This window comes from Tenrec ecaudatus, chromosome 3, assembly GCF_050624435.1.
Source record: "Tenrec ecaudatus isolate mTenEca1 chromosome 3, mTenEca1.hap1, whole genome shotgun sequence".
Classification (NCBI taxonomy): domain Eukaryota; kingdom Metazoa; phylum Chordata; class Mammalia; order Afrosoricida; family Tenrecidae; genus Tenrec; species Tenrec ecaudatus.
The window spans coordinates 95,626,245-95,642,741 of record NC_134532.1 but is presented as its reverse complement, the minus strand read 5'-3'; the positions used below and the strand labels follow the sequence as shown (position 1 = coordinate 95,642,741).

Here is a 16,497-nt window from a genome sequence, read left to right as displayed (position 1 = left end):
TCTCTCTTCTGGGAGGACTGGTGGGTTTGAAGCACTCACCTCTTAGTTAGCTGTTGAGCACTTCACCAACGCACCACCAACCATCCTTCTTTATGAACCCATTTTAATTCTATGTATCACTTGTTATTTGTTGTTTCTCTTATTGTCAATTACTTGACTCATTTGTTGATTCATATATACATTCATTTATTGTGTGCTCTCACCCGAACATTGTCATTAAAGAATGTTAGTGAGATTTAGACTTGGACATATTTTGTAGATTGCTTTGGGAATATTGACATTTTCACAATGTTAAATCTTCCTAGCCACTTAATTGATACAGGTTTCTTATAGTGTTTCATAATTTTCTTTGTATAAAATGTTTTCTTCCCTACTTAGATCTAGTCTTAATTATTTTCTTGTTCTGAGGGCTAGGGCTAGCATAAATGGCATTGTTTTCTGGACTTCCTTTTCAGAGCTCTCTGATTTACTCTAGAACATAGTTTTCCAAATTTATTTGACCTACCACCCCATTTTCAGAAAAAATATTACTCAACACTCCTCCTTAGCAATTAAAAACTTTTTTACTATAGCCCATAATTCAGGATGAGGTATAGCTAGTTCCAGCTATGTGTCTTAATTAATGTTCCCTCTTTTACTTAATTAATGTTCCTTCTTTTACTTCCCTCGTCTATGTGTCTTAATTAACGGTCCCTCTTTTTACATTGCAATGGCTACACAGGACTGACAGACAAAAATCACGATTGAAGGATTTATTAAGGAAGTTAACAAGTTTGTAATACCAGTGAGAAATGCTCAGGATAAAATTGTTTATCAGGGTATGATACAAAGTTCTTTCAGGTCTGCTAAATAAAGGTTCAAATGGGGGCATACCACTCCACTGAAAGCCTCAAACTGAAGGTATTCAACTCAAGTTCAGTGGATCAGCAAACCCAGCTCCCTAAACTCAGTGCCCAGAATCACCCCACTCCAGCAAGACTGAGCCCAAAGGCACTCCGTTCTACAGCTGTTGGTCAGCGGCCCAGCTTCCCCCATTAAGTGCTCAGAGGTGCTCCACAAGGCAGCTACCTGTTCCAAAGCCCTCTGATTTACTTGCTCCTGGGTTGGGGCGTCCACCACTCGATTCCTCTGATGTTACAACTGTCTTCTGGATTCAGGCGATTCACTGTGCAGGGATCTCAGGTCCAAAGGACACATTCCTTTCCTTGCTCTTCATGGTAATGAGAGCCATCCACCTGCTTCTCAGAGGGCTCATTTTATATACAGCAGGATGGCACTCCAGGGAATCCTGTTCAAAATTACTCACAGGTGAATCCCATCAGTATCTCTCCCTGCCCCACCCCCACCCCGCCTCTTCTTTCAGACTGTGTCAGGCCATATTGACTAGAGAAACAAATTCATTGACACTCAGTGTGGCAGTTACATAATCTCCTGTCAACTTGCCAAGGGGTAGAGTCCAGCCTGTCAATCAGGTCGCAGATTGATGACCTCATTTGGAGGCACGACGGAAATCAGTTGCATAGTGGAGGCCAGATACACACAGACTCTCTGCTTTGTCTTCCTCCTGACAAGACACATGGAGCTACCCTAGAGCCCTGGAGCTGGAGGAGCCGTGTGGTGACCCCTGCCAGCCATGAGATGCTTCCACCACCACTGGATCCAAAAGACTTTCCGCCCACTGGCCTGTGATCTTCCTGCATTCAGTATCATTGCATGCATTGCATGAGTCTGAAGAGGAATTTATAGACTGGTATCGGACATGTGGGCTAATAGCGGACTTACGGACTTGATCTGGACTGGGATGGGATGTTTTCTTAATATACAATTACTCTTTGATATAAAGTTCTCTTTTGCTCTCTGGTGATTGGACCAGGGTGTGGCTGCTTGAGTTAGTTCTCTGCCTTAACTTGTGAGCTGCATTACCTGTGGGACAGCCAAGCTGTGGATCGTGCCCCTAGAGCTTGAGGTTCCTTCAAGTGTGTACATTGCTTGAACTTGTGGCTGCTGGATCCTGTCATCTTACATTGCTTGAGTTCAATATACCATCTGGACTTGCTTCAGTAAGCTCCTCAGCTGCTGACTGTTGGTGTCTCGCCCTACTGATTGCTGCCTGTGGGTATAGTCTGCCTGCATTGGCTGAGGGAAGACTTAGCTATTTGCTTCTTTGACCTTGGACCTGGCAGCCCTTGTGAGTTGAAGGACTTCCAGTACATTAACAGTTTCATGAAAGTGACTTGAACTGAGCCCTCAGTACTGCTGTGTGAACTAATTAGTTGCTATATTCCTTGTGCTATATAAACACGCACATACACACAAACGTGTGTGTGTATATATATATATATATATATATATATATATATATATATAATTATAAGTGTTCTGGTTTTGTTACTCTAGAGAACCCTGCCTAACACACATATGTGTAGGAAAGATTTTTATATCAAGGAGTAATTGTAAATTTGGAAAACATCTAAGCCTAGTCCAGATCAAGTCCATCAGTCTGATACTAGTCTGTAAATCCCTCTTCAGACTCATGCAACTACTTCCATTGATGCAGAATGCAGGAAGACCACAGGCCAATGGGTGCAGAGTCTTGTGGCTCCAATGGCAGCTGAAGCATCACAAGAGTCTGGCAGGTCTCAGCCATGCGGCTTTACAACAGGAGGGTGAAGCAGAGAGAGAGGAATGTGCCAGGATCCTCCTTATGAGAAGGCCAGGCCCACCAGGAGGTCACACCTTCAGGCTGTGACCTGCCTGACAGACTAGTCGCTACTCTATTCTTATATCTACAAGTCGACATGAAACTATATAACTCCCACACAGACCCTTACAGTCATTTGGTGGGAGTTAGAGACTTCGGCTTGAAGAGCCACGTCAAATGACTCACTGCCCCTGCACAGTGTACCCTAGGGTTGGTACTGCTTACTTTGGGAAATACTGGCATAGAGGAATCCAGTTGAGTTTTGTGTGTTGCTCTTGTACCCTACCACTTTGCATACATAGTCTATGAGTTTTGGTATCTTTCTTGGGAATTTCTGGGATTTTCTACGCATATGATCCTGCCCCAATATTTACCTATCAGTTTTTCTTACTGTAGTGCCCTGGGCGCTGCCATGATGCTGGAAACGATGTCACAGGTATTTCAAATACCAGCAGGGCCACCCAACATGAACAGGTTTCAGCAGCGCTTCCAGCTAAGAACAGACTACGAAGAAGAAACAGGCTGACCATGTCTAAGGAATTAGCCATGGAAAACTTTGTGGATGAAACTGAAACAATGTCAGATCCCGAAAACCTCCTGAAAACAGAAGAACATGTTCAGAGACAGTGCCAGAAGACAAACCCCTCAGGTCAGAAGGCACTCAAAGGGTGACTGCGGAAGAGCCCAATGTGGAAGGACTGTTTGGCCACATGGACTGAGTACATGATGGGATTCAGCTTACATTATATCATATGCCTGCTACTTCAATCTTCTGTTTTGGAAAGGGGAATTCATTCTGAGGAATTATTTGAACCAAAGGTATTATAAACACAGGCAAATGGACCACAAAATTCTTGCAAACAGGAGAGAAGGGAAACACAAATGTCAATATCTGTGAATAGTTCAGTCACAGGAGGTTAGATGGATCCTGCATTAAGAAATTCTCTTCTTGTTTTTTTTAAAGATTATTTTATTGGGCCTTTACTACTCTTATAATCACCCATACGCCAATTGTATGAAGCTTATTTGTACATATATTGTTATAATTATTTTTAAACATTTACTTTCTATGTGAGCCCTTGGTATCAGCTCCTCTTTTTTTCCTCCATCCCCTTGCTCCCACCCTTGTGAATCCTTGATAAATTGTTAATTATTATTATTGTCATATCTTATACTGATTACTATCTCCCTTCCCCCATGGTTTCTGTTGTTCATCCCCCTGGGGTGGGGTATGTGTCATCACTGAGATCTGTTCCCCTTCCTCCCCCTCCTTTCCCCATGTCCTCCTACACCCCTGGTATCACTACTCCTATCACTGTTCCTGAGGGGGTTATCTGATCTGGATTCTGTGTGTCATGAGCTCTTCTGTACCAGTGTACAGGTTCCAGTGTAGCACGCAAAGAAAGATAGGACTGGGGTCATGATGGTGGAGGGTGAGGAAGTCTCAAAGAACCAGTATGTTCATCGGTGCAATACTGTGCCCTGGTTGACTCATCCTTTTCCTTGTGACCCTTCTGTGACAGGATGTCCTATTGTCTACAAATGGGATTTTGGGTCTCTGCTCAGACCTCCCTCATTCTCAACAATATGTTTTTGCTATTTGTTAGTTTGAGGTCTTCTGCTGTCTGTTTCCTGATCCCGTCGACACCTCATGATCGCACAGGCTGGTGTGCTTCTTCCATGTCAGTCCTGCCCCTTTCTCCTCATGCTTGCTAGGCATTTTCTTAAAATTCCACTTTATTCATGTCAAAACTTTGTTCCCAAATTTTATTACCATTGTGCCGTGTACAAGACAAAGTTAAAATCTGGTCTTCAAAAGCCTTGATAACTTTGATAAGTTATCTAAGACAAAGTTAAAATCTGGTCTTCAAAAGCCTTGATAACTTTGATAAGTTATCTAACACCCACTATTTCAGACCAGCCCTCTGCTTCAATCAGTCTAGTATCCCCATGTCCACACGGCACAGCTATGATTCTTGAGCGTCTTCCTCCCTTCCCATGTCCTGAATCACGTGTAGTTCTGAAACTTTGCCTCTGGTCCAGATTCTCTGAAAGGATTTAAGAAGTCTTTTTAGCCATCAGGGGCTCGCCGCTCTCTTGACTCCCTTCATGAACAGATCAGAACCTCTGCTGCACCCAAAGTGCCCCAGCGGTAAGGGACGGTTGGAGGTTGAACCCACCCAGATGCATTTGGAGAAAACAAACAAACAAACAAACAAACAAACAAGGCCTGGTGATTTAATTCTCATGAACCAATCCCTGAAAACTCTATGGAGCATAGTTCTACTCTGCCTTACATGGGATTGACATGTGTTGGCATTGACTCAATGGTAAATGAATTGACACAGCCACTTAGCAATTACCATGTACTCCCTTAAATAATCATCTATCTTCGTAGGTAAATCTGTCCCTTTTCTTCAACTGGTAAACACTTAGAGGGAGAGGCATGTGCATTATCCTCCCTTGTATTTCCACAGTTCCTAACATGTTGTCTCAGACATAGTTGGCATGCAGTAAATATTTGCTGATTGATAGGTATTTATAGGCATTTTCTTTGAAAGTCAAAAGTATGTATATCGTAATTACTTGTCCACTAAATAATGTATGTGTTGGAACTATTATGCAGAAATGAATTCTTTTTTTTTTTTTTGGAAACAAAAATAACTTTATTTCCCGGGAGGCTGCGACTCAGAACTTCTGGAACTGCTTCTTGGTGCCCGCAGCCTTGGTGACCTTGAGCACGTTGAAGCGTACCGTCTTGCTCAGGGGCCGGCACTCGCCCACCGTGACGATGTCGCCGATCTAGACGTCCCTGAAGCAGGGGGACAGGTGCACAGACATGTTCTTGTGGCGCTTCTCAAAGCGGTTGTACTTGCGGATGTAGTGCAGGTAGTCTCGGCGGATGACGATGGTCCTCTGCATTTTCATCTTGGTCACCACGCCAGACAGAATCCGCCCTCGGATAGATACGTTGCCGGTGAAGGGGCATTTCTTGTCAATGTAGGTGCCCTCAATGGCCTCCTTGGGCGTCTTGAAGCCCAGGCCAATGTTCTTGTAGTAACGGGGGAGCTTCTCCTTGCCGGTTTCCCCCAAGAGGACCCTCTTCTTGTTCTGGAAGATGGTCGGCTGCTTTTGGTAGGCACGCTCCGTCTGAATGTCCGCCATCTTCCCGGCCGCCTGGAAAAAAGAAGGCCGCAGAGGCGCCGGAGTTTCCTTATCGGTCGAAATGAATTCTTTTGCACGTAAATATATCTATCTAAATATAGAAGAAGAAAAAAACCTTTGAGCTTTTCAAATCTCTAGAAATGTGAGTGCACCACTGCTACAGATAAGACCCTGTAACACAGGGAATCCAGGACGGATAAACCCCTCAGGCCAACCACGAGAATAGATACCAGGAGGGTAAGGGGAAGGTGGGGGGAGAAGGGGGAATCAATCACAAGGATCAACATATAACCCCCTCCCAGGGGGATGAACAACAGGAAAGTGGGTGAAGGGAGAGAGAGGACAATTTAAGATATGATAATCCATAACTTATCAAGAGTTCTTGAGGGAGGGAGGGCAGAGGAAGGAGGAGGAAAATGAGCTGATATCAAGGGCTTAAGTAGAAAGAAAATGCTTTGAAAATGATGATGGCAGTATATATACAAATGTGCTTGAGACAATGGATGATTGTATGGATTTTGATAAGAGATGTAAGAGCCCCCAATAAAAGTACTTAAAAAAAGAAATGTGTGTGCACTTGGTGATATTAATTTACATGTACCATAATTTAAATGATAGAAAATGAGAGACATTTTATTTTTGAGAAGTGGAATAGTGAAATAAAGATAATAGCTTATATACTGTTTATATAAGATTTATTATTCACTACCTTGCCTAAATGCTTTACACATATTAACTCATTTAATCCTTAGAACAACCACACCTGTTAGGCACACTATTTTAAGTCCTATTTTACAGATGGCAAATCACAACTGAACTACTTGCTTTAATGGAAATATGAATAATAATCTTACACTTTTTGGCTACTGAAAATTTCCCTTTGTGGTTGCATCTGCACAGCAGTGAAAACCCACATGCTCAAGAACTTTTAAAATGAAATGATTATAAATGTGTCAACAGTGGAATTTAAAAGTATTAAGAAAAATTATCAAACATACGTATCCCCTTCCCAATTTTCTTTTTTTTTTAAAAACATTTTATTAGGGGCTCATACAACTCTTATCACAATCCACACATATACATACATCAATCGTATAAAGCACATCCATACATTCTTTGCCCTAATCTCTCTCAAAGCATTTGCTCTCCAATTAAGCCCTCCCCATCAGGTCCTCTTTTTTTCCCCTCCCTCCCCGCTCCCCCCCAATTTTCTAATGAAGCCATCTTCTGAAGAAGGCATATATTTTTAATCTGAGAATTTTGTCACTGCCCTCTTTTGAAGGACCAATAGATAGCATCATAATAATTAGAGAAAATATTGAAGTTGGCAGAGGATTTTACTTTATTTGGATCCATAATCCACCCTCACGGTAGCAGTAGTTAAGATATCACATGATGTATTTCACTGGGTAAATCTGCTGCAAAGGACGTCTTCAAAGTGTTACAGAGCAAAGACGTCACCGTGAGGATTAACTGAACCTAAGTCTAACCGCAGCCATGGCATTGCCCATCACCTCAAGTGCATTTCAAAGCTAAGGACAATAACCAAGGATGATGGAGAAGAATGGATGCATTTGAATTATGAAGTTGGTGAAGAACACTGTATGAACTTCCTGAAGAACAAACACATCCATCTTGCAGGAAGTACCGCTAGAAGAGTCCTTAGAAGTGAGGACGGCTAACTTTCATCTTATGTACTTGACACATATTATCAGGGGAGTCCAGTTCCTGGAAAAAGAAATCAAGTAGGGGTCAGTTGAAAGGGGTAGAGTCTCACCGAAAAAGAACATGGCTGAAAAAAATGGACATAACCATCAGGGTGGTGCTTTGTTCTGCTGTACACCGGATTGATCATAGCCACCATGGTGAGGGTGTTGTATGACCAGGTGGTATGTTCTGTTGTACACAGGATCCATCATAGTCACCATGGTGAGGACATTGTATGACCAGGTGGTGTGTTGTTCTGTCGTACACAGGATCAATCATAGCCAGTATGGTGAGAGTGTTGTATGACCAGGTGGTGTGCTCTGTCGTACACAGGATCAATCATAGCCAGTATGGTGAGGGTGTTGTATGACCAGGTGGTGTGTTGTTCTGTTGTACACAGGATCAATATGAGTCGAAGGTGACTCCCTGGCACCTAGCAACAACAACTTCTTTGGACTGTTTGTCACAATCAGTGTATGCTTCTTAAAAGAAATGGACTCTTTCTGATCACAGTTATGATGGAATCCTGGGGTCACAGTGACTAATGTACTCCGCTGCTGACTGAGAAAGGTGGGAGGTTTGATCCCACCAGCCGTTCCACAGGGACAGTTTCCATACAGATTCAGAGTCTTGGAAACCCTATGGGTGCAGTTCTCTGTCCTGTAGGGTTGTTGTGAATTGGATTAAAAAAGTATAGATACATCTGGTTTTAAACTAAAGAACAATTATTGTCTACTTCATGCAAACGACCAATAGTTGAGGATTTGCCTTTAGTAAAGAGTGCTCGGCTCTCTGCTCCTCCTTGTGGGACAGACAGCCACCCCTCCCGTTCCCATGCAGTCCCAGCCGCATCCCCGAGACACAATGATGAAGGTCAGAATGAACAGATTCAGCCGTATTGGGCGCCTGGTCACCAGGGCTGCTTTCCTATCTGGCAAAGTGGATATTGTTGTCATCAATGACCCCTTCATTGATCTGAACTACATGGTCTACATGTTCCAGAATGATCCCACCCATGGTAAGTTCAATGGCACTGTCAAGGCTGAGGATGGGAAGCTTATCATCAATGGGAAGGCCATCTCCATCTTCCAGGATCGAGCTCCCGCCAACATCAAGTGGGGTGAGGCCAGTGCTGAGTATGTCGTGGAGTCCACTGATGTCTTCACCGCCCTAGGGAAGGCTGGGGCTCACTTGAAGGCGGTGCCAACAGGATGATCATCTCTGCCCCTTCTGCCCATGCCCCCGTGTTTGTGATGGGCGTGAACCACGAGAAGCATGACAACTTCCTCAAGATGGTCAGCAATGCCTCCTGCACCACCAACTGCTTAGCCCCCCTGGCCAAGGTCATCCAGGACAATTTTGGTATCGTGGAAGGACTCATGACCACAGTCCATGCCATTACTACCACTCACAAGACCGGGGACGGCCCCTCTGGGAAACTCTGGCGCGATGGCCGTGGGGCTGCCCAGAACATCATCCCTGCATCTACTGGCGCTGCCAAGGCTGTGGGCAAGGTCATCCCGGAGCTGAATGGGAAACTGACTGGCATGGCCTTCCGTGTCTCCACCCCCAGTGTGTCCATCGTGCATCTCACCTGCCGTCTGGAGAAAGCTGCCAAGTATGATGACATCAAGAAGGTGGTGAAGCAGGCGGTGATGGTCCCCTAAAGGGCATCCTGGGCTACACTGAGGACCAGGTTGTCTCCTGTGACTTCAACAGTGACCCCCACTCTTCCACCTTTGATGCTGGGGCTGGCATTGCCCTCCATGACCACTCTGTCAAGCTCATTTCCTGGTATGACAATGATTTTGGCTACAGCAACAGGGTGGTGGGCCTCATGGTCCACATGGCCTCCAAGGAGTCAGAGCCCCCCTGGACCACCAGCCCCAGCAACAGCACTGGAGGAAGAGAGGCCCTCAGCTGCTGGGGAGTCTTTGCCCCCAATATACTGAGAATATTCCATCCAGACCCCCTGAAGGAAGGGGAGGGGCTTAGAGAGCCTGACCTTGTCATGTGCCATCAATAAAGTAGACTGCACCCAGAAAAAAAAAAAAGAGTGCTCCAAAGAATGTTCTAGTTTAACAGGACAAGACAAATCCACTAGCATTGAATTTCTTCCCGTACATAGCAACCATAGTTCGGGAGAGAGACAGGTTGAGAGCCCAGAGCTTTTGGTTCTCTGCTTACTGTGCTCCACGCTTACCTACCCCACCACTGCAGGTGTTGCTGGAGGGATTTGCGGGAAGCCCTCTAGGGGTGGGGTTAATAGAAAAAGACAGCATTGACCTGGAGTTGCTAGTTCTCTGAGGGGCAGAGAAAGTATGACAACAGCGAGAAGGGAAAGGTCGATTGAGTTAAAGATATTTATCTTCACCTCAAATATATCTCCAGGTACCTCAACCCAAGGCATGTAGGTTTAAATGTATCATTTTATATATTTTGTGTACAATGTGAAAACACCATTTGTCTCTATTTTCAGCGGCGCACCTTTCTTCCTGATTGGCAGGTATGTAGCCATTGGTGACATATCCTTTTCTTCTCTATTTCTCAACCATCTATCTGTCTGATATAGGTCTGATCAAGTCTCTCTCTCTCTCTCTCTCTCTCTCTCTCCTTCCCTCTCTCCACTCCTATCTAATCTATTGCCCTGTGTTTCCTATTTGGACCAAGACCTCGGGATACGATAGTGACTTAGTCGAAGTCCTGAAAACATGAATGTGAAAATCATATCCCAAAGTGACTCTTTGGAGAGGAGTCTGTAATAGCAGGCATTTATTGTTGGCTCCTTCCCACCGATCAATGTATTGTGTAAACATTTGAAAACATGCTGGTCCAAATATGAATATTTGGAAGAAACCCTGAATTATGGGCTAAATTACTAAAAAAATTATTTTTAACACTGTAATAAATTAGCCCCAAGGAAGCAAGGGAATCCCTGCTAGCCCAGTCAGCCGCAGTACCCAAAGGGGGAGGTGGTTTTGCCCAGCCGCCCCTCCCACTAAAAGACCAGTGAGGTCCCCAAGATGCGCCTGGGAAAACCCTCCGGAGCTCACTTGATGCTGACATGCCTGTGGATGCCCTGAGTCAGGGTCTACTTGAGGCCAATTATTTCATTCTTGGTTTTAAAATGCATGAAATGACCTAATTAAATTAGTCAGGGGCCTGGGAGGAGATGGAGTCGCTGGACGTGAAACAGAACGGGGAAACGCCGAAGGACGGATTTGATCTCCGGCAGGAAGGAGGTCTACAGTGGGAATTCGAGTCAAGAATTTGCAGAGTTCTCAGGTGGAAGAATTGCAAGTGCTGCTCTGGGAGGCGTCAGGAAGCACAGCAAGTGGAGTGGCGTCTATCCCTGGCCCTCTCTGAGCTTGCCACTGCACAGACGCCCTGTAGAAAAGGGCACACCTGCCCCAGAGGATTTTCAAGGCTGCAAACTTTGTGGGAGCTGAGGCTGCATGGTTTTCCCATTGGCCCAGTGGAAGGCTGTTAGGTACTGTCAAGTCACACCTGGCTCGCAGCACCCCGATCCAACGGAACCCAACATTGTCCTGACCTGTGCTACCCTCACCACAGTTCTGTATTATTCAGAGCTCCATTAGGGAAGCATTGCCACTGTGATTGTGGGGCCAGGTATTTATGATAGGAATTAAACCTTGCACAATTGTGGGAGGGCCTGGGGGTGGGGGGAGGGGAGAAGCAAAGTCCGGAAAGGGGAGTTGGAGGATCAGACAAAGGAGGAGTCATTTGCTTCAGAAATGACTGGAGCCCTAGATTAAGTGGGCGAGTCACAGCTTGCAGGGCCGTCTGAGCCCAGGGCACGTGCAGCCGCAGACGCGGGACTGTGAAAGGGTCATGTTCGCCTTGGGAAGCAGCTGCCTCCACCAGGTCAGGGCCACAGGGGATCTGGAACCCAGTGGTCAGTGGTGGGGGGCTGTGGATTAGGATCTGGGTATGGGGCCTGCTGAGCTCCTCTGCCTTCTTCTCACCGTGTCTCACTATGCTCTCGGCAGAGTGCAATCGGGGCAGCATTGCTTCCCCCTCCAAAATCTTGTTCTGATTCCTCTTGGACTCGTGCTCACCGAGAAGTCTGCAGACGGAATGGAGTTCTGGGAAACGTAGTTGCCAGACTAACCAAGGGGAATCACATAATCCACCACCAAGATGAGAGGTTTGCTTAATGGAAAAAAAGGAAGAAAAATGATTTTGAGGCGCTTCAAGTGTGGGACACTTCTGGAGACAGCGAGGGAATGGTCACTTAGCACACTGTTGTCTCATTGTCATGGAGCCAGTGCTGACTCACAGAGACCTGCGGTGGGTTTCGGGGACTGTGAAGGGGAGTGGAGAGCCCAGTCTTGATCCCGAAAGGAGTATCGTAGCTGGATTCAAACACTGTGAAGTTCGTTTTTTCCACCTTCAAATGTACCTACTCAGCCTCCCTCAGTACCTGTGCATTCTCCTTTGTGTTCCTTTGCCCTCTGTTAGAGTCGGTGAACAGGTCCAGAGGCCTAGGGCCATGATCTTATTCTGGTTGGATTACTGCTATCTTTTAGGAGGAGTCATTGAAAAGGGGTATCCCACAGCCATCACGTGGGGGACGTCAGCTCTCTTACCGCTTTGATGGTATCTTTCCTACTGGCAGAAAAGGATCCAAATCAGTTGCCACCCACGTGTGTCAGACAACTGTGATCTATAGAGCTGTCTACGGCCTCGCTTTTGAGAGGCAGATCACCAATCCTTTCTTCCGCCGTGACTGTAGGCGGACTTGAACCACCAACCCCTTGGTTAACAGCTGAACTGGTTACACATTTATACTCTCTGAACAGTAACCAAATAGTCATCATTCTGGCCAGAATGATCGTGGCCTAGATAAAAAGGCTCTGCATGCATGTTCTTATGTGCATGTCTTTGTATACACAAACACACACACGATCTCACATACATGTCCTTGCCAAGATGAGGTGTTCCTGTGCTGTTGCAAGAGAAGGCCTGGATGCCCTTCTTCATTGGCATCTTTGGATGCCAGCCTGAAAAGACCAGATAAGAGGAAGCACAGGATCTGCTGTTGGCATGTGTATTGTAAACATTTGCGCCCTGAGAGTAAGCATATTATCCTGTGTACTTTACTTTCATACTGTGTTTTTGTACGGTGCCTCCTGGGGGATAAAACCAAATCCCTCCACGTACACTTCCCAGCGAGGCGGGTATGAGAAGCAGAAAGGGGGACTGAGGAGCAAAGCAGGCCTGTGAATTAAGGGATCAGGCATTTGCTTTCATTGGCCCCGGTGCCAGCCCAGCCCGGGGACCTACGTGAAGCGTCTTTGATGCTTCCACTTTATGGAAGTCCATAAATACAATTTGGTGGAGATCATACAGGACCAAACTAGTTTGGAAGCTGAATTGCCTGTAATGTCTTGAAGGAGATTTTCTTTAGCGGGGATGGAACAAACCCCTTTGCTGAGGTAGAAGAACCGGGTATTATACTGTCTTAAACTGTTTACACTTGGAACACGTTTTTATTGCCTTCACAAGTTAAAAGGTCCTCCTCCCCCTACCCCCACACCATTATTTCCTATGGCTTTGGAATGATCCACTGAGAGAAGGCTGGGGTTTTCTGCTTTATTGTTTCTCTGACATACAACTTTCCAAGGAAGTTAAGAGACCAATGTGAGACATCCAACCATTGGGTTGAAGGGAACCTGACGGCATCTGTCAGGGAAACACTGGGTCCTGCTTACCAAGACCTTTAGTATGCTGCCACCCCCCAGGAGGATTGTTTGGTTAGCTTGATGCACTACCATTTTTGTATGGAAAAAAAGGTTCAGTTATTGGCTATTTCATGTGGGGTAACTTCTATTATTTAAAGGGATGTTCCGCAGCCCTTGAATGAATGGATCTGAGGTTTCATGAGTCGGAAGTGAAGAGAGAACGCAGTTACGTAGAGCTGACGCAACGGGCCCAAGAGAAAACAACCGATTAGAGAAGCAAATGAGAGCATCCTGGTTTCAAACCACAACCCTTGCACTGAGGTTGTTGAAAGGCACACCCACACCGCAAAGTTCTTAGGCTAGTAACTGCAAGGAGACTTTTGTCCATTTATGCCAGAACGTGGCTCTGCATACAGAAAGAGAGTAAGATTTCACAGTGTACCTTGGAAATGCTGCAAAAATCCACAACTTTGAGGATGGACCCCTGTCACGGGAAGCCAGCCCCTAATACATTATTACAGGTCTGGTAGGTGCAATTGTACAGCGATAATAGGTAAAGATCATAGTAAAGTTATAGAGAGCATGAGAGATAGAAATGGAGTATTGAAATAAATGGAGTCAGACACGATTCATAGTAGCATGCTCACCTCTGCCCCGCATGATGGTCCATGTGGAGGGAAAGAGAGAGCGAGATTTAATGCTAGCCCAGGCTTTTTATCTCCTCTGGGGACATGCAAGCCCCCTCATTACAGGTGAGGACATACATCACAGGAAGGGGCTGTACTATAGGCAGTACAGAAATCAGAAGGGGTGGTCTAGGGACATACAATAGGACGAGGGATTGGGGGTACACATGTGACATGATGGGCAGATCCTAGATTCAAGATGGCGACCTAACCTTGATCATCCTTGGGCGGGTTTGACCTCTCAGGAGTCTCCTACAAGGAAACAGAGAATTACTATCCTTATCAGAAGGGAGTGGGCCCTATTTGTTGTGGGATAAACAGTGGTGACAACTTGCTCTAGATGGTTGATAGCTCTCAGGGTGAATAACCCCTGGCCTACTTCTGATAACCTCCAAGTATAGTCATTCCCGAGCAACTGTCTGGCATATGTTTGGGGGAGACAGCTTGGGAGAAATCCTTCTGTATCCCACAGACCCCTGTCTAATGATGGGGCTTAGAGGCCTGCACCCTAGTGGGCTCACTGCATAGAAGATGCAGATGTTTGAGTTTATTGTTTCATCCAGAGTTAATGGGACTGTGACATATGAGCCTTACATAAGTTTTCTTTTCTAAGGTAGTTTTATTGGTATATAATTCACATATCATACAATTCAATAATTCTATCATAGTAAGAGGAGGTATGCAAACATAGCCACAATCAATTTAAGAACACTTTCTTCTTCCTTGTCTCCATTATTGTTGGTTCCCCATGGACCCCCAGCCTCCTCTGCCATGGCCTTAACCCAGACTCTGCAAAATCGATTGAGCAAAATCTCCATAGGAAAAGAAAGCAAAAAATATTAAAAATTGGAACAAACTTAAAAATGGATAGAAAGCAAGATCAAATGGTAAAGTGTTACATTTTAACTGAGCTACATCTGCCATCGTCTGCTTTCTAGTGCTCTGTGCTAGAAGGCTATTCATATGCCTGGGTTATGGTCACAGGCTTCACCAGAGGCTAAATCCATGTGAGGCCCCTGCAAATGGATTTGGGGCCTTCACTGTCATCCCTAGCTTTCTGTAAAACAGGTGTCCAGAATGCAAGCCCTGATACCATTACCTCCTTTGGATTTTATTATTGATAATCCCTGGATCACACAGACTAGTGTGCTTCTTCTGTGTGGATGTCACTGAGACCTCACTTAAGTTTCTGCTTGTTTTAAGAAAGCCCTTTAAGACCTCAGTCGCTATTCTTTCTGATAGCCGGGCACCACCTGCTTTCTTGACTACACTCTCTTAGAGCAGCCATGTCTTCCATCTCTTCATGAGGGCAGATATCAATAGGGCCAGGTTACAAAAAGTCATTGTTCTCAGATTAGTGCTAGGGTGAAGTGTGAGCTCAAAATCCATTTCTATATCTATGGTTTCTATGTGTCCCTGATTCATTTTAGAGACATCGTTATCATTCTACTGGAAACCCTTTTAAATCATCCCCATGGAGCATGGGGTAATCCTACTGACATTATCATGAATTTAGTGGATGGTATAGAATGTAAAACACTGTTGTCAAAAGGAGATTATGCATGCATAGACTGTCTTCAGTAACGAAGGGAAACCTGTAGCCTTATCCCTGGGGAACTCTGGGAAATGACATAGAACATAAATTTGCTTGCTAGCTACCATAAACTTGGTCTTCCATGTCACAGTGGTCCCAGTCACAGTGGCATTCCCAGGACTAGTTACAGGTCAAGCTATTGTGATACATGAATTGTTGACTTGTACAAATGAACGATGAAAGTTGGGACAAGGGCAAAACTTTCAGTAACACGAATTCACCGAGGCAGAACCATTCCTGCCATACTAAAACATGTCATAAAGAGCAGAGCATGAAAATAGTAAATGTAAAGTAGTCTCAGGCCATTGTTTATTGGGTGCCCCCAAGGCAAGAGATCCGAACCCCAATGTCCAATGACCACCCATTTCATAACCTTGGGAGAACTGGTATCTCAGCTCCAAGTTCAAGGTAGTATTTCAGGTGCTTAAGTCTTCTACAGAAAAGTTTAAAATAAAGTCCAGGTCAGTTAGTGGGGTTCCCAAATCAGATCCTGAGGGAGAGATGCTGAGCAACTCTAAGGAGCAGATTCTGAAGTCCCGGTTGTCCATAGCATGTGGCCGGAGTCACCAAGAGCTGGAGAGAAACTAGGTTACAAGTGTCCAATTAGGAACTTTATACCGGGAATATTCTCCCCTTGGAGTCTATATACGCCATATTAAACATTTCCCCCAATGGCAGGTTGCTCCAACTGTTTACCCACCAATAGAAGTGTCATCACCCTGTCTGATACAGACACGTTCCTCTTTCCCTACCTCTTGACTTGGATTTCTAGTAAGGTTCACTGATTACTCATTTAAGAGTCTGTTGATTTGGGGTGACCATAGAACAATGTTACATGTCAGGAACTGATTGGTCTTCTCTTGTTCCCTCTCACATGAGAAACAGATCCCAACAGAATTGAAGCCTCTTTCCTCAAAGTGGTCTTTAAGATGTACAAGT

At 45.1% G+C, this 16,497-nt stretch overlaps 1 protein-coding gene and 1 pseudogene across 1 annotated transcript; one reads left to right on the top strand and one right to left on the bottom strand.

The window, feature by feature from the left end:
• Nucleotides 1–5,334: 5,334 nt before the first annotated feature.
• LOC142442659 (small ribosomal subunit protein uS17-like) lies at nucleotides 5,335–5,918 on the bottom strand. Its single transcript, XM_075543837.1, has one exon. It carries the CDS (start codon nucleotides 5,864–5,866, stop codon nucleotides 5,504–5,506), a length of 363 nt encoding a protein of 120 aa, XP_075399952.1. The 5' UTR covers nucleotides 5,867–5,918; the 3' UTR covers nucleotides 5,335–5,503.
• A 2,519-nt stretch (nucleotides 5,919–8,437) lies between these two features.
• LOC142442308 (glyceraldehyde-3-phosphate dehydrogenase-like) lies at nucleotides 8,438–9,599 on the top strand (annotated as a pseudogene).
• The last annotated feature ends 6,898 nt before the right edge of the window (nucleotides 9,600–16,497 follow it).

Excerpts from the sequence above, each read along its gene's own strand:
- LOC142442659 (XM_075543837.1), bottom strand. The coding sequence starts at position 5,866 with ATGGCGGACATTCAGACGGAGCGTGCCTACCAAAAGCAGCCGACCATC.